The sequence below is a fragment of the Amblyraja radiata genome, chromosome 2 (genome assembly GCF_010909765.2).
Source record: "Amblyraja radiata isolate CabotCenter1 chromosome 2, sAmbRad1.1.pri, whole genome shotgun sequence".
In the NCBI taxonomy this organism is placed as follows: Eukaryota; Metazoa; Chordata; class Chondrichthyes; order Rajiformes; family Rajidae; genus Amblyraja; species Amblyraja radiata.
Genome location: NC_045957.1, coordinates 146318197 through 146342597, shown reverse-complemented (window position 1 = coordinate 146342597; position 24401 = coordinate 146318197). Strand labels below are relative to the sequence as shown.

The window sequence follows — 24401 nt, the reverse complement described above, 5'->3', positions numbered from 1 at the left end:
TAAGGTGAGAGCGGAAAGATTTAATCAGAACCTGAGAGGTAACATCTTCACGCAAAGAGTGAAGGTAGCTGAGGAAGGTTCTATTGCAATGTTTAAGAACATTTAGACATGGATAGGACAGGTTTAGAGGGCTATGGGCCAAATGCAGGCAGGTGGGACTCATGTAGATGAGACATGTTGATCGGTGTGGGCAAGTTGGGCCGAAGGACCTGTTTCCACACTGTATGACTCTGTGACACTCTGACTCTAAGTGCTACAAATTAGGGCTTCAGGGAAGCACTTTTCTACTCTCATGTCAGCGAGAGGCTAGTTAACTTCTTTGGAACACTCTCAGACCTAAGATGTGCAGACCATCCTCTGGCTGTAACTTTATCCTTTTTCCATGCATCAATTCTCCTTTTTATTGAAAACAAAACAATATCTCAGAACCACCCAATGTAACATTAGTAAAGTAATACCAAACTAACCTGCAGCCCACGAGGTCCAGCTCTTCCAGATTCTCCTTTAGGACCCAGGGATCCAGCTTCACCCTAAACACAATTTCTATATATGATTATATTTATCATGATTTCATTCTACACATTATTACGATCTAGTTTGTACCACTTAGCTATAAAATTCATGGTCACTAAATTAATGAAGCCTTTTCTGTTTGAGGGCAAGAACTAGCAATTGTTAGTGTTCAAATTCTCTTCAGTCAATTTTACAACTCAGTTGTTGAAGATGACAAACAAAAGCCATCATGAACTGAACTGTGTTTGCCCTCTTCCATAACTGCACCTTATTATCCTTTGCAGCCCTCTTTGATTCATGGGATAGATCATTTCAAACTCCATGAATTTAGCTTGAAATGATACCTATATATTACTAAAAGTCTGATCTTGACCGCTTTTGGCTCGCTGTAGCGTGTTTTCCAGGTAAAACGCCGGCACCTATGGTCATTTTTGGCCACCTCGCTCGGAGCCCCCCTCCGCCTTCCGGGACCGGGGGATTTTTCCCAGCGATGAAAAATCAGAGAGATATTAATGTTCTTTTTTTAATTGCCATTCTCTCTGCTGCCCCTGCTGGTGGGAATGGGTAGGAACTCTAAAACCCCGAAGTGGTGTGCCTCACTCAGTCTCTGCAAGATGGAGGAAGCCAGAGGGTCACGTCTCTCTGAGCTCTAAATAACACTGAACACATGTCTACTCAACTGTGAGTGCCCTTAATGTGGTTTGAAAATGAAAATATGGTTGGTTTGAAGTAAAAATGCACTGCTAATGAAGTAAAAATGCACTGCTAATGAAGTAAAAATTCACTGCTAATGAAGTAAAAATGCACTGCTAATGGATATTTGGGTTGAAGTAAAAATGCACTGCTAATGAATTAAAATACACTGCTAATGAATTAAAATACACTGCTAATGAAGTAAAAATGCACTGCTAATGAAGTAAAAATGCACTGCTAATGAATTAAAATACACTGCTAATGAATTAAAATACACTGCTAATGAAGTAAAAATGCACTGCTAATGGTTGTTTAGATTGAAGTAAATATGCACTGCTAATGAAGTAAAAATGCACTGCCAATGGAGTAAAAATGCACTACCAATGAACTAAAAATGCACTACCAATGAACTAAAAATGCACTGCCAATGGAGTAAAAATGCACTGCCACTGAAGTAAACATGCACTGCTAATGAAGTAAAAATGCACTGCTAATGAAGTAAAAATGCACTGCTAATGAAGTAAAAATGCACTGCTAATGAAGTAAAAATGCACTGCTAATTAAGTAAAAATGCACTGCTAATGAAGTAAAAATGCACTGCTAATGAAGTAAAAATGCACTGCCAATTAAGTAAAAATTCACTGCTAATGCTTGTTTGGGTTGAAGTAAAAATGCACTGCTAATGAAGTAAAAATGCACTGCTAATGAAGTAAAAATGCACTGCTATTGAAGTAAAAATGCATTGCTAATGAAGTAAAAATGCACTGCTAATGTAGTTAAAATGCACTGCTAATTAAGTAAAATGCACTGCTAATGAAGTAAAAATGCACTGCTAATGAAGTAAAAATGCACTGCTAATGAAGTAAAAATGCACTGCTAATGGTTGTTTGGGTTGAAGTAAAAATGCACTGCAAATGGTTGTTTGGGTTGAAGTAAAAATGCACTGCAAATGGTTGTTTGGGTTAAATTAAAATTGCACTGCTAATTGTTGTTTGGGTTGAAGTAAAAATGCACTGCTATTGGTTGTTAGTGTTTAAAAAATGTTGAGAATCTCTCTCCTGTCAGTCACACCATGAAATCCACACCTTTTCTGGTGGAAGGCGGAGGGATTATAAAACCCGGAAGTGTAGGTGTGGCTCAGTCTCTCTATGATGGGGGAGGGAGAGGTCACAACTCTGTCTGAGCTGTGAAAAAAACTGAGCACACTGAATGTCTACTGAACTGTGTGTGGTGTTTTGTGTGGTTTTATGGTGGTTTTACCTTGCTTGAAATGGTATGAAACTGCATTTGAATATGGTGTTGTTGCACCCTGCATGAAATGGTATGAAACTGCATTTGAATTTGGTGGCCTTGCACCATCCTTGAATGGTATGAAACTGCATTTGAATTTGGTGGCCTTGCACACTCCTTGAATGGTATGAAACTGCACTTGAATTTGGTGGCCTTGCACCCTGTTTGAAGTGGTTGGAAACTGCACTTGAATTTGGTGGGCTTGCACTCTGGTTGAAATGGAATTACAAGGAATAGCCGTGAGTCAACTACCAGCCCACCAGCCGTGAGTGAGTTGCCAGCACATCAGGCTTGAGGGTCTGAGCTGCCTCCCCAAGATTCCATTTGGCCCACAATGTCCATACTAGCCCTCTAGAGACCAGTAGTCCCTGCAGCCAACAACACCCATACCAGCTCTCCAGAAAGCTCCCCCCCCCCCCCTCCCACTGGCCACCAATATTGGAATTGGTGGAGAGGTGTAATATTGCATCGGGGGACCAGCATCCCGTGTGAACATGGGACCCAACGGGTCCCACTTAGTCTAGTGATAATAATAATATTATCCTGGGATAAGGGGAGATAAAGTAGTAAGTGGGTGTCAAGGATCTTGGGAAGATCCACGACTGGCCAAAATATACAATCTCTGCAAGATTTTAAAATGCCTATATATTATTTTACCTAATAATGTCTGCACATATTATGTACAATTCCAGAAATAGGAACAAGATGTAGCTGATATCATCCCTTGAGGAAGGAATGTCAATAGAAAAGCTTGGTCTTCATCAAATAATGGTATTGGATTATTGACATCCATCTAAAACAGCAAATGAAATATGAATTTCACTTCTTGCCCTCTGTGGACTTGCACTGAAAATGTACTCATTTGTGAATCTACCACCATCTCGATCAGAGAACAGTGATGCGAACAAAGCAAAAGTTGGCAATTGCCTGTCCTCAGATTTTCATTTTCCATTTTAGCAAGTTCTATTTTATTGAGCAACTATTAAGAGATGAAACGCATAATAAGATATTGTTCACAACCTTTCGCCCATTGAATCCTTCATTCCCTTTGGCACCGATGTCACCTTCTCTTCCCATTGGGCCCTGAAACACAAAGAATTGATGTTAAAAATACTTCAAGTACGGGCTATCATTGCAGGTTAGATGGTCACGCCAATCAGCTTCTCTGCACACTTCTGTCTCCATCTCACCTCCATCCTTTGTTAATATCACCACCCATCTGCCTATAACCCCTCCTGAAGAAGGGTCTTGACCCAAAACTTCATCCATTCCTTCTCTCCTGAGATGCTGCCTGTCCCGCTGTTAGTCCAGCATTTTGTTCATATCTTCAGTCTAAACCGGCATCTGCAGTTCCTTCCTATCACCACCTCCTCATCTGAATTCACCTGTCACCTACCAATTTTAGCCACCTCTACCCCTCATCTCTCTTTACCAGGTTTCCCCCCCTCTACTCCACCAGTCTGAAGCATGGTCCCAACTCAAACATCGCCTGTACGTTTCTCTCCACAGATGCTGCGGGGTTAAAAAACAAAATAAAATAATACATTTTTAATTTAAATTTAAAAATTAAATTTAAAAAATATATTTTTTGCTCAAGATTTTTATTTGTAATTATTTATTTATTTACTTGGGTTTTTTTCCCCTCAAAAATATAAAATAAAATAGTTATTTTTTGCTCAAGCAACTGCAATCTTTTCTGTCTCCAGCGTACTTCTCATGGCTAATTAAGGATAACTATTCCAAAGATTGGGATTAACCGGGGATAGAACTGGAAATTATTCATTTGTGCTGTGACTTTATGTGGACTTCACTCAGTTAGGAAACAGAAACACATCATTTGAAACCTTTTCAGATAATGTTAGGTTCTACGAAAAATTACAAATCTACAACTAAAGTAGACAACTTTGATATTGACGTGGCAAACAGCCATACTTTACAAAAACATTATCAAATGACCATTTGAGACCTAGCCATTTCAGGAGATTTTAGAGCAGATAGCCAAAAAACTCAGTCCAACAGCAAACTTCCTGATGAGGCTGAAAGAAGGAAGGAGAAAGACGATTGCAGAGGGGTCAAGTAGGAAATACTGTTTATGGGGATTAACAACAGAAGGCACAATGGTAAATTCTCATAAGGTCCTAAGATCATAAGTGATAGGAGCAGAATTAGGCCATTCAGCCCATCAAGTCTACTCCACCATTCAATCATGGCTGATCTATTTCTCCCTCCTAACCCCATTCTCCTACTTTCTCCCCATAACCCCTGACATCCTGATTAATCAAGAATCTATCTATCTCTGCCTTTAAAAATATCCATTGATGGCCTCCGCTGCTTTCAGTGGCAAAGAATTCCACAGATTCACCTCCCTGCAGCAATTAAATGTGCGATTGACGAAGAGGCCAAGATTGCAGGAGTGGAGTTTACAGGAATTGCTGTAGAATTATTGGCATTAATTCAAAACCCCATGGTAGGCTGATCCAAAAGATTAACATACATGGGATTCATGATGGGTTGGTCGTAAGGATTCACAACTGGATTGCTGATGGAATACAGAGGTTTGTGGTGGAAGGGTATTAATCTGTTTGGAATTCTGTGACCAGAGGAGTTCCACATAGATCTGTGCTGGGACCTCTGTTGTTTGTGTATACTGTATGTATACACAACTTGGATTTAGATAGATTAGTTAGTAAGTTTGCAAATGACACCAATATTGTTGGGGTTGCAGACAGTGAGGAAAGTTGTCAGAATACAGAACGGCATATAGATCAGCTACACCAGTCATTGAAAGTAGGCATGCAGGTGCAGCAGGCAGTGAAGAAAGCGAGTGGTATGTTAGCGTTCATAGCAAAAGGATTTGAGTATAGAAGCAGGGAGGTTCTACTGCAGTTGTACAGGGTCTTGGTGAGACCACACCTGGAGTATTGCGTTCAGTTTTGGTCTCCTAATCTGAGGAAAGACATTCTTGCCATAGAGAGAGTACAGAGAAGGTTCACCAGACTGATTTCTGGGATGACAGGACTTTCATATGAAGAAAGACTGGATAGACTCGGCTTGTACTCGCTAGAATTTAGAAGATTGAGGGGGGATCTTATGGAAACTTACAAAATTCTTAAGGGGTTGGACAGGCTAGATGCAGGAAGATTGTTCCCGATGTTGGGGAAGTCCAGAACAAGGGGTCACAGTTTAAGGATAAGGGGGAAATCTTTTAGGACCGAGATGAGAAAAACATTTTTCACACAGAGAGTGGTGAATCTCTGGAATTCTCTGCCACAGAAGGTAGTTGAGGCCAGTTCATTGGCTATATTTAAGAAGGAGTTAGAAAAGGCTGAGGAATGGTTGATGGAATTTAATACAGAGAAGTGTGAGGTGTTGCATTTTAGGACGTCTAACAAGGGCAGTACCTTCACAGTGAATGGTAGCCTGTGGGGAATGTTGTGGCCCTTGTGGCTAAAGGGATCAGGGGATATGGAGAGAAGGCAGGTACAGGATACTGAGTTGGATGATTAGCCATGATCATATTGAATGGCGGTGCAGGCTCGAAGGGCCGAATGGCCTACTCCTGCACCTATTTTCTATGTTTCTACAGAAATGGACGGAGAAATAGCAGATGGAGTTTAATCCAAGCAAGTGTGAGGTGTTTCACTATGGGAGGTCAAATATAAGGAAATATTTTATAGCAAAACCCTGAACAGCAGTGATGTGCAGAGGGATCTTGGGATCTAGGTCCCTGAATGTGGCAGCACCAGTAGATAGAGGGGTAAAGAAGGTGTATATGGTATACTTGCCTGTATTGGCTGGGGCATTGAGAATAGGAATTAGGAAGCCATGATGATGATTTATGGGTCTTTGGGTAGACTTCATTTGGAGTATTGGGTGCAGCTCTGGTTGTCCCTTTGGAAGAAGGATATGGAGGCTTTGGAGAGGTTGTAGAAGTGACTTACAAAATGCTGCCTGGATTAGTAGGTATTAGCTACAAGGAAAACATGGACAAACGTGGATTGTTTTCTCTGGAACGGAAGATGCTGAGGGGAGACATGATAGAGGGATATAAAATTATGAGAAGCATTGATAGGATAGACTGTCAGAACCTTTCTCCCGCAGTGGTATTATTAAAGACTATGCTTTATGGTTGAGGATCAAAATTTGAAGGAGATGTTCGGGACAAGTTATTTTGATCCATTGTGATATGGAGAGTCAGCTTTCACATCACGAATTTTAGGTGTCGGGGGTCTTTGTCCTATTAAGGACAGAGCTTTTGAGATAGACCCTCCCTAATACTTTCCCCTGCAACTGCAGAAGATCTAATAGGTGTCCTTACACCTCTCTTACGTCCATCCACAGACCCCCAGCAGCCCTTCAAGGTGAAACTGAGCACTTCTTCAAGTTTTTAGACCATCCATGTGCATAACTTTATTCCAGCAAAGGTGTTTGAACATTCAGAGGTGTCTTGGAGACTGAAGAAACTGCAGATACTGGAATTTGGTGCGAAACACAAAGTGCTGGAGGAAATTATTAGGTCAGACAGCATCTGGGCAGGCATGGAATGGACATGTGCTGTTTCGAGTCGGTACTGTTCTTCAGGAAGGGGTGGGGGGGGGGAGTAGCTGGGAAAGAGAGAGGTAAGGACAGGGCAAAGCATGGCAAGTGTTGGGTGAATACAGGTGGGGGGGGGGGGGGAGGAGTATTTGAAAGATGGGTGGAGTAGGTAACAAAGGTTAGAGGTGAAAAAGAGATGATAGGATGTCAGATAAGAAGAGGAGAGAACGAGTGAAATGTAAGGTAGACAAAAATGCTAGTGAAACTCAGCGGGTGCAGCAGCATCTATGGAGCGAAGGAAACAGGCAACGTTTCGGGCCGAAACCCTTCTTCAGCGTGAAATGTAAAGCAGCAGGGAGGAATGTGGGAGGAAGATAATAGGGTAGAGCTGTAGATGTTGTGTACATGGATTTCAGTAATGCATTCGACAAGGTTCCGCATGGTAGGCTGCTCTAGAAGGTTAGATCGCATGGGATCCAAGGAGAGATAACTGAATGGATAGCAAATTGGCTCCATGGAAGGAAGCAGAGGGTGATGGTGGAAGGTTGATTCTCGGACTTGAGGCCTCAGGGTTCTGTGCTGGGCCCGTTACTGTTTGTCACCTACATACTGATTTGCATGAGAACATACAGGGCAAGATTAGCAAGTTTGCTGATGATACAAAAGTTGGTGGTTTTGCAGATAGCAAAGACAGTTGTGAAAGATTGCAGCAGGATCTTGATCGATTGGCCAGGCGGGCTGAGAAATGGTTGATGGAATTTAATACGGAGAAGTGTGAGGTGTTGCATTTTAGGACGTCTAACAAGGGCAGTACCTTCACAGTGAATGGTAGCCTGTGGGGAGTGTTGTAGAGCAGAGGGATTAGGAGTGCAGGTGCATGGTTCCTTGAAGGTCGAGTCGCAAGGTGGTCAAAAAGGCTTTTGGCACATTGGAGTCAGAGTATTGAGTGTAGAAGTTGGGAGGTCATGTTGCAGTTGTATAACACGTTGGTGAGACCACATTTAGTGTATTGTGCTCAGTTCTGGGCACCATTTTATAGGAAAGCTATTGTCAAGCTTGTCTTGCCCAGAGTAGGGGAATCGACGACCAGATGACAGGTTCAAGGTGAAGGGGAAAAGATTTAATAGGAATCTGAGGGGGATCTTTTTCACACAAAGGGTGGTGGGTGTATGGAACAAGCTTCCAGAGGAGGTAGTTGAGGCTGGGTCTATCCCAGCATTTAAGAAACAGTTAGACGGGTAAATGGATAGGACATGTTTGGAGGGATATGGACCAAGTGCAGGCAGGTGGGACCAGTGTAGCTGGGTCATGTTAGCCGGTGTGGGCAAGCTGAAAGGCCTGTTTCCACGCTGTATCACTCTATGACTCTCTATGACTATGAGAGGAAAGAGAAAGGATAAAAGGGAAATGCCGAACTTTTGGGGTGGATACAAAGGATGGGAAAGGTGCAGGGTGATGGAGGGATAGGCAGTTTGGGTAATGGTGGGAGAAATGAGAGTGTACTAAAGTGGCGGTGAAAGAAATATGTGGTAGGGGATTTTGTTACTTGAAGTTGGAGAATTCAATCTTCATACCATCTACCCAGAATATGAACTGCTATTCCTCCAGTATGTATGTGGCCTCACTCTGGCAATGGAGGAGGCCAAGGACAGAAAGGACAGTAAGGGGTGGGAAGGGGAATTAAAATGATTAGCAACCTGGAGATCCAGCAAGCTTTGGCAGGCAGAGTGTAAATATTTGGTGAAATGGTTGCCGAGTCTATGCTTGGTCTTGCCAATGGAAGTGAGATAGGAGGTGTAGGAACAGGTGTTACATCTCCTGCAGTTGCAAGGTAAGGCTTTTCACTGTACACATCACAATACACTAAACTGAAGGTACCTGAGGAGTGGGGCAGGTTGAGACTATTCATTCCATTTTCATTTATAGAACCTTGCAGTCTGCAAACTTAATACCAAATCTATATTTCTTGTAGCTTATGGGCAACAACATGTTTTAGGATGTTCTGGGATTGTGAAAGAGTTGCTACAAATGCCAACCTGCCCCTGCCATCTGTCCCTTCCTATCTAGATCGGTCTGATGAGAATGATTTTGTCAGTCTAGTCTATCCTACTCAATAGAATCCACATTAAAAGTTCATGAAATTTAGCTCTGACTTTCAAAGTCAAGCAAACTTAGTAACTTACCTGTCACTTGATTCTCAGCTGCACTTCCACTTGCTCTCCACAACTTGAAGAGTCAACTTCTTTGCAAAGGACTTTTGGAAGTCCATATTTTTTACTTGGTTCAGTAAGTTATTGATGCAACTGACTCACCTGAACCCCTGTTAATCCTTTCTCTCCTCTTATTCCAGGAGAACCAAAAGCTCCATTAGATCCCTGCAAAATAATACACATGTTGTGGTTCAGGTGGGACAATTTAAAATATTGTAATCAGAAAATGGGTCGTACACCTTTCCTGATTCTGCTGGTATCCAATCTTGTCCAGCAAACATTCCTACACAGAATTAACATGCACAATCGTTATTTTGACTCCTCAGGTCTTCAGTTTACAGATAATGTCAAGAAAATTAATCACAATTTCAATTAAAGAATTTTAAACCAAACTCTGCAATTCCTAATAGGGATGAAGAAATAGAAACTGGGATATTTGAACATGACAGACAGGCGTATGACATTGTTAAAAAATATAAATGCAGGATCTATAAACTTATAAGTGAAATATAAAGATAAAAAAAGCATGGAAATTATGCTAAACCTTTAGAAATGAGTGCTTTGGGCTAAGTAAACTATTGTGTCCTCTTCGAGTCACTTTTGTAAACATGTCAAGGCATGAGAGAGAGTACACAAGATTTAAGAAGGAACTGCAGATGCTGGAAAATCGAAGGTACTTCTTCCCACCCTGCTTCCTGTAAGGACTCCATCCCCTACTCCCAATTCCACCTTCTACGCCGCATCTGCTCCCAGGATGAGGCGTTCCACGCCAGGGCATCTGAAATGTCCTCATTCTTCAGGGAACGGGGGTTCCCCTCCTCCATCAAAGATGAGGCTCGCACCAGGGTCTCTTCGATACCCCGCAACACTGCTCTCTCTCCCCATCCCCCCACTCGCAACAAGGGCAGAGTCCCCCTAGTCCTCACCTTTCACCCCACCAGCCGTCACATATAAAAAGTAATCCTCCGTCAGTTTCGCCACCTCCAACGTGACCCCACCACTCGCCACATCTTCCCATCGCCCCCCATGTCTGCCTTCCGCAAAGACCACTCCCTCCATAACTCCCTTGTCAATTCTTCCCTTCCCTCCCGTACCACCCCCTCCCTGGGCACTTTCCCTTGCAACCACAAGAGATGCAACACTTGTCTCTATACCTCCCCCCTCGACTCCATTCAAGGACCCAAGCAGTCATTCCAGGTGCGACAGAGGTTTACCTGCATCTCCTCCAACCTCATTTATTGCATCAGCTGCTCTAGATGTGAGCAGATCTATATTGGTGAGACCAAGCGGAGGTTGGGCGATCGTTTCGCCGAACACCTCCGCTTGGTCCACATTAACCAAGCTGACCTCCCGGTGGCTCTGCACTTCAACTCCCCCTCCCACTCCGTATCCGCCCTCTCTGTCCTGGGTCTCCTCCATGGCCAGAGCAAGCAACACCGGAAATTGGAGGAACAGCACCTCATATTCCGCTTGGGGAGTCTGCATCCTGGGGGCATGAACATTGAATTCTCCCAATTTTGTTAGTCCTTGCTGTCTCCTCCCCTTACTCAGCCCTCCTGCTGTCTCCTCCCATCCCCCAGCCTTCGGGCTCCTCCTTTTTCCTTTCTTTTGCCCGCCCCCCCCACCCCCCATCAGTCTGAAGAAGGGTTTTGGCCCGAAACGTTGCCTATTTCCTTCGCTCCATAGATGCTACTGCACCCGCTGAGTTTCTCCAGCTTTTTTGTGTACACACAAGATTTAAGAGTCTCTATTAGATGCAACGACTAGAGAAATTGATGTTACTCAGTTTAAATATTGAGGATTAATGGAAGTTATGGAGGTGCTTACAATTATGAGGGCTTTTGAAGAAAGATATGGCAAAATAGTAGTAAAATTAATGTCTGACTGCTTACATTTTTGTAAAGGTGTGATTTTCTGTTTACTCAAACACCAAAAGATGAGCAGGAATTCATCTTAAGGAGCAAGAACAATTTTATCCTGACCCCAAACAATATGGATATAAAGCGATCAACATTCATATCAGTTTTTCATTAGCATTTTTTATGTAAGTACTAATTTGCTGTATTCAATCAGAAAATGCAGGGCAAGAATTGAACTTGGAACCATTTCATAGAATGTAGAATAATACAGCAGAGGAAACGGGCCCTTCGGCCCACAATGTTTGTGCTGAACATGATACAGTTAAATTGATCTCATCTGCTTGTAGACGATCTATATTCCTCTATCCTTGCACTACCATGCAATTATCCAAAAGTCTCTTAAATGCCACTATCGTACCTGCCTCCACCAATACCGCACGGAGTGCATTCCAGACCTCCAACATTCTCCGTAAAAAAACTTGTCCCACATAATTCTATTAAACTTTACCTTTTAGTTATGCCCTCTAGTATTGGATGTTTTCACCCTGGGAAAAATATTATGATTGTCTAAGCCTTTCATCTATATTACTAAATCTCTGATCTTGACCGCTTTTGGCCCACTGTGCTGCGATCTCCGACAGAACGCCGCCACCTACGGCTGTCATTTTTGGCCACCTCGCTCAGAGCCCCCGTCCGCCTTACAGATGCGGAGGATTTTTCCCATCGATGACAAATCAGAGAGATATTAATGTCACCAATATTAAAATCACCATTCTCTCTGCCGCCTCTGCTGGAGGGAGGGGGAGGGACTATACAACCAGGAAGTGGTGTGCCTCACTCAGTCTCTGCAAGATGGATGAAGCCAAGAGTCACGTCTCTCTGAGCTCTGAATAACACTGAACAAATGTCTACACAACTGTGAGTACCCTTAATGTGGTGTGAAAATGAAAATATTGTTTGTTTGAAGTAAAAAGGCACTGCCTGCAAATGGTTGTTTGGGTGCTTTGGCTTGAAGTTGAAAGGCACTACTTACTGCAAATGGTGGCTTGGGAGCTTTGGCTTGAAGTTGAAAGGCACTACTTACTGCAAATGGTGGCTTAGCTGTTTTGGCTTGAAGTTGAAAGGCACTACTTACTGTAAATGGTGGCTTGGGAGCTTTGGCTTGAAGTTCAAAGGCACTACTTACTGCAAATGGTGGCTTGGGTGTGTTGCTTGAAGTTGAAAGGCACTACTTACTGCACATGGTGGCTTGGGTGCTTTGGCTTGAAGTTGAAAGGCACTACTTACTGCAAATGGTGGCATGGCGTTGAAAGGCACTACTTACTGCAAATGGTGGCTTGGGTGCTTTGGTTTAAAGTTGAAAGGAACTACTTATTGCAAATGGTGGCTTGGGAGCTTTGGCTTGAAGTTTTAAAAAAATCACCATTCTCTCTGCTGCCCCTGCTGGAGGGAGGGGGAGGGACTATAAAACCAGGAAGTGGAGTGCCTCACTCAGTCTCCGCAAGATGGATGAAGCCAAGGGTCACGTCTCTCTGAGCTCTGAATTACACTTAACAAATGTCCACACAACTGTGATTACCCTTAATGTGGTTTGAAAATGAAAATATGGTTTGTTTGAAGTAAAAAGGCACTACCTGCAAATGGTTGTTTGGGTGCTTTGGCTTGAAGTTGAAAGGCACTACTTACTGCAAATGGTGGCTTGAGTGCTTTGGCTTGAAGTTGAAAGGCTCTACTTACTGCAAATGGTGGCTTGGGAGCTTTGGCTTGAAGTTGAAATGCATACTTACTGCAAATGGTGGCTTGGGAGCTTTGGCTTGAAGTTGAAAGGCACTACTTACTGCAAATGGTGGCTAGGGAGCTTTGGCTTGAACTTGAAAGGCACTACTTACTGCAAATGGTGGCTTGGGAGCTTTGGTTTGAAGTTGAAATGCATACTTACTGCAAATGGTGACTCGGATGTTTTGGCTTGAAGTTGAAAAGCACTACTTACTGCAAATGGTGGCTTGGGGGTTTTGCTTGAAGTTGAAAGGCACTACTTACTGCACATGGTGGCTTGGGTGCTTTGGCTTAAAGTTGAAAGGCACTACTTACTGCAAATGGTGGCTTGGGTGCTTTGGCTTGAAGTTGAAAGGCACTACTTACTGCAAATGGTGGCATGAAGTTGAAAGGCACTACTTACTGCAAATGGTGGCTTGGGTGCTTTGGCTTGAAATTGAAATGCACTATTTACTGCAAATGGTGGCTTGGGAGCTTTGGTTTAAAGTTGAAAGGCACTAATTACTGCAAATTGTGGCTTGGGAGCTTTGGCTTGAAGTTTAAAAAAAATCACCATTCTCTCTGCTGCCCCTGCTGGCGAGAGGGGGAGGGACTATAAAACCAGGAAGTGGTGTGCCTCAATCAGTCTCTGCAAGATGAATGAAGCCAAGGTTCACGTCTCTCTGAGCCCTGAATAACACTGAACAAATGTCTACACAACTGTGAGTACCCTTAATGTGGTTTGAAAATGAAAATATGGTTTGTTTGAAGTAAAAAGGCACTGCCTGCAAATTGTTGTTTGGGTGCTTTGGCTTGAAGTTGAAAGGCACTACTTACTGCAAATGGTGGCTTGGGTGTTTTGCTTGAAGTTGAAAGGCACTACTTACTGCAAATGGTGGCTTGGGAGCTTTGGCTTGGTTGAAAGGCACTACCGCCTGCAAATGGTTGTTTGGGTGCTTTGGCTTGAAGTTGAAAGGCACTACTTGCTGCAAATGGCGGCTTGGGTGCTTTGGCTTGAAGTTAAAAGGCACTACCGCAAATGCACTTACTTCCTGTTTCCACTGTATATTGATTTTAGATAAAATGCTGCCTCTTACGGCTGTGATTTTTGGCCATCTTACTCAATCCCCCCTCCCCTGAGCAGGTGCAGAGAATTCTTCCCATCCAAGAAAAATAAAAGTGTTATTAGTGTTTAAAAAATGTTGAGAATCTCTCTCCTGTCTATCACGTCCTGAAAGCCACACCTTTTCTGGTGGGAGGGGGAGGAGTTATAAAACCCAGAAATGTGGGTGTGGCTCAGTCTCTGCATGATGGGGGGGGGGAGAGGTCATGACTCTGTCTGAGCTGTGAGTCAACTGAACACACTGAATGTCTATTGAACTGTGAGTTTGATGTTTTGTGTGGTTTTATGGTGGTTTCATCCTGCATGAAATGGTATGAAGCTGCATTTGAATTTGGTGGCCTTGCATCCTGCTTGAAGTGGTATGAAACTGCACTGAATTTGGTGGCCTTGGATCCAGCTTGAAGTGGTATCAAACTGCACTTGAATTTGGTGGCCTTGCACCCTGCTCATAGTGGTAAGAAACTGCACTTGAATTTGGTGACCTTGCACCCTGCTTGAAATTGAATTTCAAGGAATAGTCATGAGTCAACCGCCCGCCCACCAGCCATGAGTGAGCTGCCAGCAGATCAGGCTTGAGGGACTGATCTGCCACCCCAAGAACCCATACCAGCACTATAGAAAGGCCCCCCACTAGCCACCAATATTGGAATTGGTGGAGAGGTGGAATATTGCGTCAGGGGACCAGCCCTCCCTTGTGAACATGGGACCCAACAGGTCCCACTTAGTCTAGTAACTTTATATACATCTATCAAGTCTCCTCTGAACCTCTGACATTCCTGAGAAAGCAATCCAAGTCTATCCAATCTCTTCCTATTGCTGAAACCATCTACTCCAGACAGCATTCTGATAAACCTCCTCTGCACAAGCGACCACAATACTACAAATGCAGCTTAACCACATCCTATACAGCTGCATCTTGACTTCCTGGCTCTGATATTCATTGCCCCTAGCAATGAAGACAAACATACCATAAACTTCCTATCCACCCAATTTGTTTGTGCTGCCACATTCAGTGAGCCATGAACTCAGACACCAGGATCCCTCTGCACATCAATGCTGTTAAGGGTCCTGAAATTTTTTAATTTTTTAATTTATTTATTTAAAAAAAAAAATTTAATAAGAAGAGAAAAAGGGAAAAGAGGTTGTAGAAAGTGAAGGATAGGCTAGTGAGCATGGGTGAAAGGCAGATAAAGAAAATAGTGAAGAAAACAAATAAGTGAAGAGGGAAAGCAGGAGGGAGTTTATTCAATCGCCACAAGGAGATTAATTTTTTATATTCTAGATCGTCTTTCACCCATACCTGAAACTTTTAATTTTCACGATACTGTAGCACCACATGAATCCAAGATAGCAATAAATGGGGACCTACTCATTAAGAATTGGTCTTGTTTGCCTATTAGGAGGAGTCTCATTGCTTCCAAATGTGCTGTGTCCAGCATATTACTGATCCACATTTTAAATGTTGGTATATTAGCATTTTTCCAAAATTTAAGTATGAGTTTTTTTGCTATTATTAACCCATAATTGAAGAATGAGTTTTGGTGTGTATTTAATTTGTTCCCATCTCTACTTACTCCAAACAACAATTAACTGTATACTTTCCTTACATTCAAACCCAAAGTGCTGTGCCTTACACTTGCTCAGGTTAAACTCCATCTGCCAATTCTCTGCCCATTTCTGCAGCTGATGTATATCCCGCTGTATCTTCTGACAGCATTCCTCACTGTCGACAACTCCTTCAATTTTGGTGTTGTTAGCAAACCTACTCACCAACCCAATTACATTTATGTCTAGGTCATCAATATATATCACAAACAGCAGAGATATCAGCACAGATCCCTTGCAGAACTGCATTGGTCAAAGTCCTCCAGCCAGAATATCTACCTTCTACCACAACCCTCTGTCCTCCATGAATAAGCCAGTTCTGAATCCATATAACCAACATCGTGAATCTTCGTGATCAGCCTACCATGAGGGACCTTATCAAAAGCCTTACTAAAAATCATGTATACAACAACCACCACCCTACCTTCATCAATCTCCTTTGTCACTTCTTCAAGAAAATTAATCAAGTTAATGGGACAAATGTCAATTTCAATAATAACAGAAACTTAAAATTGTTTAAATATTTTAATTTAAACGTTCCACAGCTATGTCCCTTTTAGGGGCTTCATTAATTAGCAAATAGCATTATAGTAGGGAGATCGATAGTTAATTTACATAGCTAACTATGTCCCTTAAATAGATTTATAATTGTAGGGCATTTACTCAATCTGTTCAAAAAATAAATACTGAGTTTTCAGATGAAATGACATAAAATATTTGGATTCACCTGCGTGCCTTCATATCCAGGGGGGCCCATTGGTCCAGTGACCCCAAATCGTCCCTGGCGATTCTGTAGGAGGAAAGTTTGTATGTTATTGAGAGGATTGAAGAAAATTATCCAAAAAATTGCAAAACATTACAGCACAAGATTTTGCTTCTATATATTATTGCTTGATTTGGGCGACTTCTGAAGTTTGAATTTAACATGCAATTGCCACAAGATAGTTAAATCCATGCTCCTTCTAGCCTGGATATTTTGTATCATCTCCCAACAAGGAACCGGAATGGAAAATTTATAATGACGATTCTTTAACCTGATCTGTTTAGTGTGTCCAGCATTTCAATCTATATTACTAAATCTCTGATCTTGACCGCTTTTGGCCCACTGTGCTGCAATTTCTGACAGAACGCCGCCACCTACGGCCGTCATTTTGGCCACCTCGCTCAGAGCCCCTCTCCACCTTATGGGTGCGGAGGATTTTTCCCATCGATGACAAATCAGCGAGATATTAATGTTTTTTTTAAATTCACCATTCTCTCTGCTGCCCTTGCTGGAGGGAGGTGGAGTGACTATATAACCAGGAAGTGGTGCGCCTCACTCAGTCTCTGCAAGATGGATGAAGCCAAGGGTCATGCCTCTCTGAGCTCTGAATAACACTGAACAAATGTCGACAAACCCGTGAGTACCCTTAATGTGGTTTGAAAATGATAACATGGTTTGTTTGAAGTAAAAAGGTACTGCCTGCAAATGGTTGTTTGGGTGCTTTGACTTGAAGTTGAAAGGCACTACTTACTGCAAATGGTGGCTTGGGTGCTTTGACTTGAAGTTGAAAGGCACTACTTACTGCAAATGGTGGCTTGGGAGCTTTGGTTTAAAGTTGAAAGGCACTACTTACTGCAAATGGTGGCTTGGGAGCTTTGGCTTGAAGTTGAAAGGCACTACTTACTGCAAATGGTGGCTTGGGTGTTTTGGCTTGAAGTTGAAAGGCACTAATAACTGCAAATGGTGGCTTGAGAGCTTTGGCTTGAAGTTGAAAGGCACTACTTACTGCAAATGGTGGCTTGGGTGTTTTGCTTGAAGTTGAAAGGCACTACTTACTGCACATGGTGGCTTGGATGCTTTGGCTTGAAGTTGAAATGCACTACCTACTGCAAATGGTGACTCGGGTGCTTTGGCTTGAAGTTGAAAGGCACTACTTACTGCAAATGGTGGCTTGGGTGCGTTGGCTTGAAGTTGAAAGGCACTACCTACTGCAAATGGTGGCTTGGGTGCTTTGCTTGAAGTTGAAAGGCACTACTTACTGCACATGGTGGCTTGGATGCTTTGGCTTGTAGTTGAAATGCACTACCTACTGCAAATGGTGGCTTGGTTGCTTTGGCTTGAAGTTGAAAGGCACTACTTACTGCAAATGGTGGCTTGGGTGCTTTCACTTGAAGTTGAAAGTCACTACACTGTAAATGGTGGCGGGTGCTTTGCTTGAAGTTGAAAGGCACTACCTACTGCAAATGATAGCTTGGGTGCTTTGGCTGGAAGTTGAAAGACACTACTTACTGCAAATGGTGGCTTGGGTGCTTTGGCTTGAAGTTGAAAGGCACTACTTACTGCAAATCATGGCGTGAGCTTTGGCTTGAAGTTAAAAGTCATTACTTACTGTAAATGGTGGCGAGTGCTTTGCTTGAAGTTGAAAGGCACTTCTTACTGCAAATGGTGGATTGGGTGCTTTGGCTTTAAGTTGAAAGGCACTACTTACTGCAAATGGTGCATGAAGTTGAAAGGCACTACTTACTGCAAATGGTGGCTTGGGAGCTTTGGCTCGAAGTTGGAGGGAGGGGTAGAGACTATAAAACCAGGAAGTGGTGTGCCTCACAGTCTCTCCAAGATGGATGAAGCAAAGGGTCACGTCTCTCTGAGCTCTGAATAACACTGAACAAATGTCGACACAACTGTGAGTACCCTTAATGTGGTTTGAAAATGAAAATATGGTTTGTTTGAAGTAAAAAGGCACTGCCTACAAACGGTTGTTTGGGTGCTTTGGCTTGAAGTTCAAAGGCACTACTTACTGCAAATGGTGGTCTGGGAGCTTTGGTTTAAAGTTGAAAGGCACTACTTACTGCAAATTCTGGCTTGGGAGATTTGGTTTAAATTTGAAAGGCACTACTTACTGCACATGGTGGCTTGGATGCTTTGGCTTGAAGTTGAAGTGCACTACCTACTGCAAATGGTGACTTGGGTGCTTTGCTTGAAGTTGAAAGGCACTACTTACTGTAAATGGTGGCTTGGGTGCTTTGCTTGAAGTTGAAAGGCACTTCTTACTGCAAATGGTGGCATGTAATTGAAAGGCACTACCTACTGCAAAGGGTTGCTTGGGTGCTTTGGCTTGAAGTTGAAATGCACTATTTACTGCAAATGGTGGCTTGGATGCTTTGGCTTTAAGTTGAAAGGCACTACTTACTGCAAATGGTGCAATGAAGTTGAAAGGCACTACTTACTGCAAATGGTGGCTTGGGTGCTTAGGCTTGAAGTTGAAAGGCACTACTTATTGCAAATGGCGGCTTGGGTTCTTTGGCTTGAAGTTGAAAGGCATTACTTACTGCAATTGGTGGCTTGGGTGCTTTGGCTTGAAGTTGAAAGGCATTACTTACGGCAAATGGTGGCTTGGGTGCTTTGGCTTGAAGTTGAAAGGCACTACTTACTGCAGCTGGTGGCTTGGGTGCTTTGGCTTGAAGTTGAAAGGCACTACTTACTGCAAATGGTGGCTTGGGTGCTTTGGCTTGAAGTTGAAAGGCACTACTTACTGCAAATGGTTGCTTGGGAGCTTTGGTTTGAAGTTGAAAGGCACTACTTACTGCAAATGGTGGCTTGGGTGCTTTGGCTTGAAGTTGAAAGGCACTACTGCAAATGCACTTACTTCCTGTTTGCACTCTCTATTGATTTTAGATAAAACGCTACCACTTACGGGTGTGATTTTTGGCCATCTTACTCAGTCCCCCTCCCCTGAGCAGGTGCAGAGAATTCTTCCCATCAATGAAAAATAAAAGTGTTATTAGTGTTTAAAAAATGTTGAGAATCTCTCTCCTGTCAATCACGCCCTGAAAGCCACACCTTTTCCGGTGGGAGGAGGAGGGGTTATAAAACCCGGAAGTTGGGTGTGGCTCAGTCTCTGCATGATGGGGGAGGGAGAGGTCATGACTCTGTCTGAGCTGTGAATCAACTGAACACACTGAATGTCTACTGAACTGAGTTTGGTGTTTTGTGTGGTTTTATGGTGGTTTCACCCTGCATGAAATGTTATGAAGCTGCATTTGAATTTGGTGGCCTTGCATCCTGCTTGAAGTGGTATGAAACTGCACTGAATATGGTGGCCTTGCAGCTTGCTGAAAGTGGTATGAAACTGCACTTGAATTTGGTGGCCTTGGATCCAGCTTGAAGTGGTATGAAACTGCACTTGAATTCGGTGGCCTTGCACCCTGCTTGAAGTGGTTGGAAACTGCACTTGAATTCGGTGGCCTTGCACCCTGCTCATAGTGGTAAGAAACTGCACTTGAATTTGGTGGTCTTGCACCCTGCTTGAAATGGTAGGAACATGGATTTGAATTTGTTGGCCTTGCACCCTGCTTGAAATGGAATTTCAAGGAATAGTCATGAGTCAACTGCCAGCCCACCAACCGTGAGTGAGCTGCCAGCAGATCAGGCTTGAGGGACTGAGCTGCCACCCCAAGAACCCATACCAGCACTCCAGAAAGTCCCCCCACTGGCCACTAATATTGGAATTGGTGGTGAGGTGGAATATTGCGTCGGGGGACCAGCCCTCCCGTGTGAACATGGGACCCAAATGGTCCCACCTAGTCTAGTATTTATATATGATTACCAGCATCTGAATTTGTTGTTCTTTAGTTGTTTTGTCCCATTGGCATGTTCTGAATGAAAATTAAGTGCTATAACTGCCCCCTAGGTACCCAGTTATGTCCTGTTAGCCTTAACTGCAAAATTACAGCATCTTTGTGAAAAGTTCCAGCACAAAGATGCACCACAAAGTCATGGCATCACAGGTTCCTCTTGAAAGTAGTTGTAACTAAATGTTACTGTCCTAATCCATTCTTTGCGACACACCACTCACTTGGGGATGAGTGGACTAATTCAACTGATCAGATCAAGGGCTCATTTTACACACAGTGGTAAACCTCACAGCAGAAAGGCTTTTAAAGAAGATAAAGCCAGTTCTGTATTGTATGATTTTGTGTGGCCCCACTATTACATTATTCTGCAGCAGAACACCACAAATGAAAAAAATAATTAGCCTGCTGCATGCCACCTTTTTAACTTGACTTCACAGATACTGTCTCCAGGCTATATCTAGCTACAAAGGTACTAGCATATCCTAATAAGAGATAACATTTATAATATAATAGTGTTGGAATATATTTCTCCATTTTTGGTCAATGTACTGGCAGAGAATATGCACAGTCAGATCCCTACCTTGATCCAAATATAATAAACACACACAGAATTGGAGGAAGAAGAGGGCAGAGAGGTGGATACTATCAACATGTACACCATGTTGATGAGTGTGATTATTATATTCGGATCAAGGTGAGGATCTGACATGCACTTCTGCCCATTGCCTGGGCTTTTGTTAACTGATTAATATTATTATCTGTTATATTATAAACAGGGCCAAGAGGTACTTTCTTTCCCAAACTTTTTGCAATTAGAACAAATAAAAGTACAGAGGTCTTTCCAAGTGAGCAGTGATCCAAGTTATTCTACCTGCACTATTGTGGACCCATATCAGGCACAATGATGTTCAACTGGTTTGAAATAGATAAAAACTAATGCTAGTGATTTAAAGATCTGGACCCAGATAAAATACTTAGATTATTTTTATTGGTACTAAAATAACATTTTGACACAAACCAATACTCACCTTACTACCTACATCTCCTCTTCGACCAGGTCGCCCCTTTAAAGATGGAAAATTAAATTTGTTTTAGGCTGGTGATTAAAGTCCAATGGTTTACATTACATCAATCGTAAAGACAATGTAAGGTTAACAACATTAAAGTTGATCTTAAGGAAGAATAATAATTCATCTACACAACACATCTAATTATTTGTTGGCAATCAAATACTTACCCGATATACTGCCAAGCCAAGTCCTCCACAGATGTTGCCTGACTAAGTGCTTATGGATAGTGATACGTATTCAAGCATAAGTACATTATGGGAATGGGGAGGTCTTCAAGAGAGAGTTCGATTTAGTTCTTAGGGCTAAAAAAACAAGGGATATGGGGGAATAGCAGGAACGGGATACTGACTTTAGATGATCATATTGAATGGCTCAAAGGGCTGAATGGCCTACTCCTGCACATATTTTTCTATGTTTCTACTCCTGATATAGATTTAGTAATTTGGCTGCCTGAGTGCTTAGGTGGATAATTAGAAACAGACTGTTCAGTTCAATTCATAGAAACATAGAAAATAGGTGCAGGAGTAGGCCATTCGGCCCTTTGAGCCTGCAATGTGATCATGGCTGATCATCCAACTCAGTATCCTGTACCTGCTTTCTCTCCATACCGCCTGATCCCTTTAGCCACAAGGGCCAAAGGGATCAGTTACATAATTTGTGGCCAGCACATCTTAAAACCATATATCTGTCATTTGCAGTTTGCATTCTTATTCTCACAAGTTTAGCAATCATAGGGAGGCCATAGGGTGGTGAGAGAAAATGGAGTGCTCAAGAAAGATAAAGACACTCTTAGACCTCCACATTTATTTTTTTTTAAAAGGCTACCACGTACGGCTGTGATTTTTGGCCATCTTCCTCAGTCCCCCTCCGCTCATCAGGTACCAAGGATTTTTTTCCATTGATGGAAAATAAAAGTTATTAGTGTTTAAAAAATGTTGAGATTCTCTCTCCTGTCAATCACGCCATGAAGGTCACGCCCCTTCTGGTGGGAGGGGGGAGGGACTATAAAACACAGAAGTGTGGGCATGGCTCAGTCTCTGCAAGATGGAGGAGGGAGACGTTACGACTCGCTGTCTTTAGTGGCCTTGCACCCTGCTTGAAATGGTATGAAACTGGCCTTGCACCCTGCTTGAAATGGAATTTCAAGGAATTGCCGTGAGTCAACTGCCAGCCATGAGTGAGTGAGCTGCCAGCACAACGGGCTTGAGTGACTGAGCCACCAGAGCAAGAATCCATTCGGCCCACAATGTCCACACTAGCCCTCTGGAAATCAGTCCCTTCAGCCCACAACACTCATACCAGCGCTCCAGAATGTCCCCCCCCCCCCACTGGCCAGCAATATTGGAATTGGTGGAGAGGTGGAATATTGCGTTGGGGGACCAGCCCTCCCGTGTGATGATGGGACCCAACGGGTCCCACTTAGTCTAGTATATATTGTAAGTAACTGGGGTCCCAGCACCAAGCCTCGTGGCACCCCACTGGTCACTGCCTCTAGTGCACAGATATACTGGATACAACCTTTGGAGAAAAAGGATGGATGATATTTCAAGTTGGGACCCTTCTTCAGACTTCGGTATCTTTGGTATCTTCATACTTTGGTGTCTATATTTTGGTAACACCAGCATCTGCAGTATCTTGTTTCTACTAAGTATTGGTTCTCCCAGATTGTAAACTCTCAACTTTGGCACAGCCTGTACATGTGAATGAGCATTTGGGAGACCGACAAGATGGATTTGCCAATAGATCAGTGTAAATAATATGAAGTAATCATGCATGGTCTGTGTAGCTAATTGGGAGCAGGATATATCTTACGCGATTTCCTTCATTGCCAGCCTGGCCTGGTGTACCGTCTAATCCGACTTCACCCTACAAATCACAATGAGAGAAACAAACATCAATGTAATTCCATCTGTAATTCTCAACTGTTCCACACATGGAATGAGTATAATAAGAAAGCTCATGCTTTCAGCGGAGTACATTTTTGTTTAAACTCCCAATATTTGTAAGATGAAATTTTCTCTGTTGATGAGTCTGGGACTTTCCTTAAATTATATTATCAATAATTTTCTTCTTACCAACTCCTTCTAGTTTGCAGTTTACCCTTGCAGCTGGGAAAGATAAACAAACACATTAGCTGCTTTTATTAGCAGTTTGAAGCTAAATGGTAATATTTAGATTGATCTTGCAATCCTGTGAGTAATGAAGATGAAGGATACACAGAAATAAGTTATTTCCTTTGTTCAAGGAGATTAGAACAAGAGTCTTGAAATTTGAGTGAGGCTGTTCACAATGATATGAAGAAGTACTGCATCTAATCAAGGCAGAGAAAATCCACAGCTTCAACTTGAAAAAAAGCCGCTCCAAATAAGCTCCGGACTACATGGATATGGGGGCATTGGTTTTGTCATTTTGCACTATTATTGTTTGTTTGTCGTGTTAAGGGACACACTACACAGAATCACACATATATAAGAAGGGTCTCGACCCAAAACGTCACCCAATCCTTCTCTCCCGAGCTGCTGCCTGGCCCGCTGAGTTACTCTAACATTTTGTGTCTACCGACACACACACACACACACACATACACACACACACACACACACACACACATCTATATATATAATTTTTTTTCTCGCTTCTAATATTGTTTGCAGAGTACTATGCTGACATGTTCTGTTGTGCAGCGGCAAGTAAGAATTTCATTGTTCTGTCTGGGACTTAATGCAATAAAATTCTCTTGATCTTCAGCTAGCTCAGTTGAAAAGTTTGAAACTGAGATCATCATACTTCTGTTGGTGAGGGTGTTAAAGAAAACAGGGATATTGCAGGGAAATGGAGTTTAGACATTGGCCATTAGCCAAATGACTGGTCGAGCAAGCTTGAGTCTGCTACTATCACCATGTTCCAAAAAGCTTCAGCCTCAATAAATGAATGGATTAATAAGAGCTCTGAATTTCCATTCATCCTCTGTCAACTGTGCTGAACACACTGCATATTAACAGTGGTGCATTGTCCACTTGCTCTGAAATCCATTCTGATTAAGTAAAGAATAAAGACTCCACCTGTATACCACGTTGTCCTTTATCACCCTTCCTTCCTCGAAAGAAATTATCTGAACCACGTGTACCCT

At 42.7% G+C, this 24401-nt stretch overlaps 1 protein-coding gene and 1 long non-coding RNA gene across 2 annotated transcripts in view; both read right to left on the bottom strand.

Moving 5' to 3' along the window:
* Positions 1-24401, bottom strand: part of LOC116985528 (collagen alpha-6(VI) chain-like) — a 138329-nt gene that overhangs the window by 20763 nt on the left and 93165 nt on the right. Inside the window, exons 15-17 of the mRNA XM_033040304.1 lie at positions 23084-23137; positions 9345-9407; positions 3517-3579 (exon numbers count right to left, since the gene is read on the bottom strand). Of these exons, the coding sequence (XP_032896195.1) occupies positions 3517-3579; positions 9345-9407; positions 23084-23137 (180 nt within the window). The remainder of the gene's footprint in view (positions 1-3516; positions 3580-9344; positions 9408-23083; positions 23138-24401) is intronic.
* On the bottom strand, positions 467-9403 carry LOC116970230. Its single transcript, XR_004411074.1, has 3 exons — positions 9345-9403; positions 3517-3579; positions 467-530 (listed from the first exon to the last, which is right to left on the bottom strand). It is a non-coding gene; the product is annotated as an uncharacterized LOC116970230 (long non-coding RNA).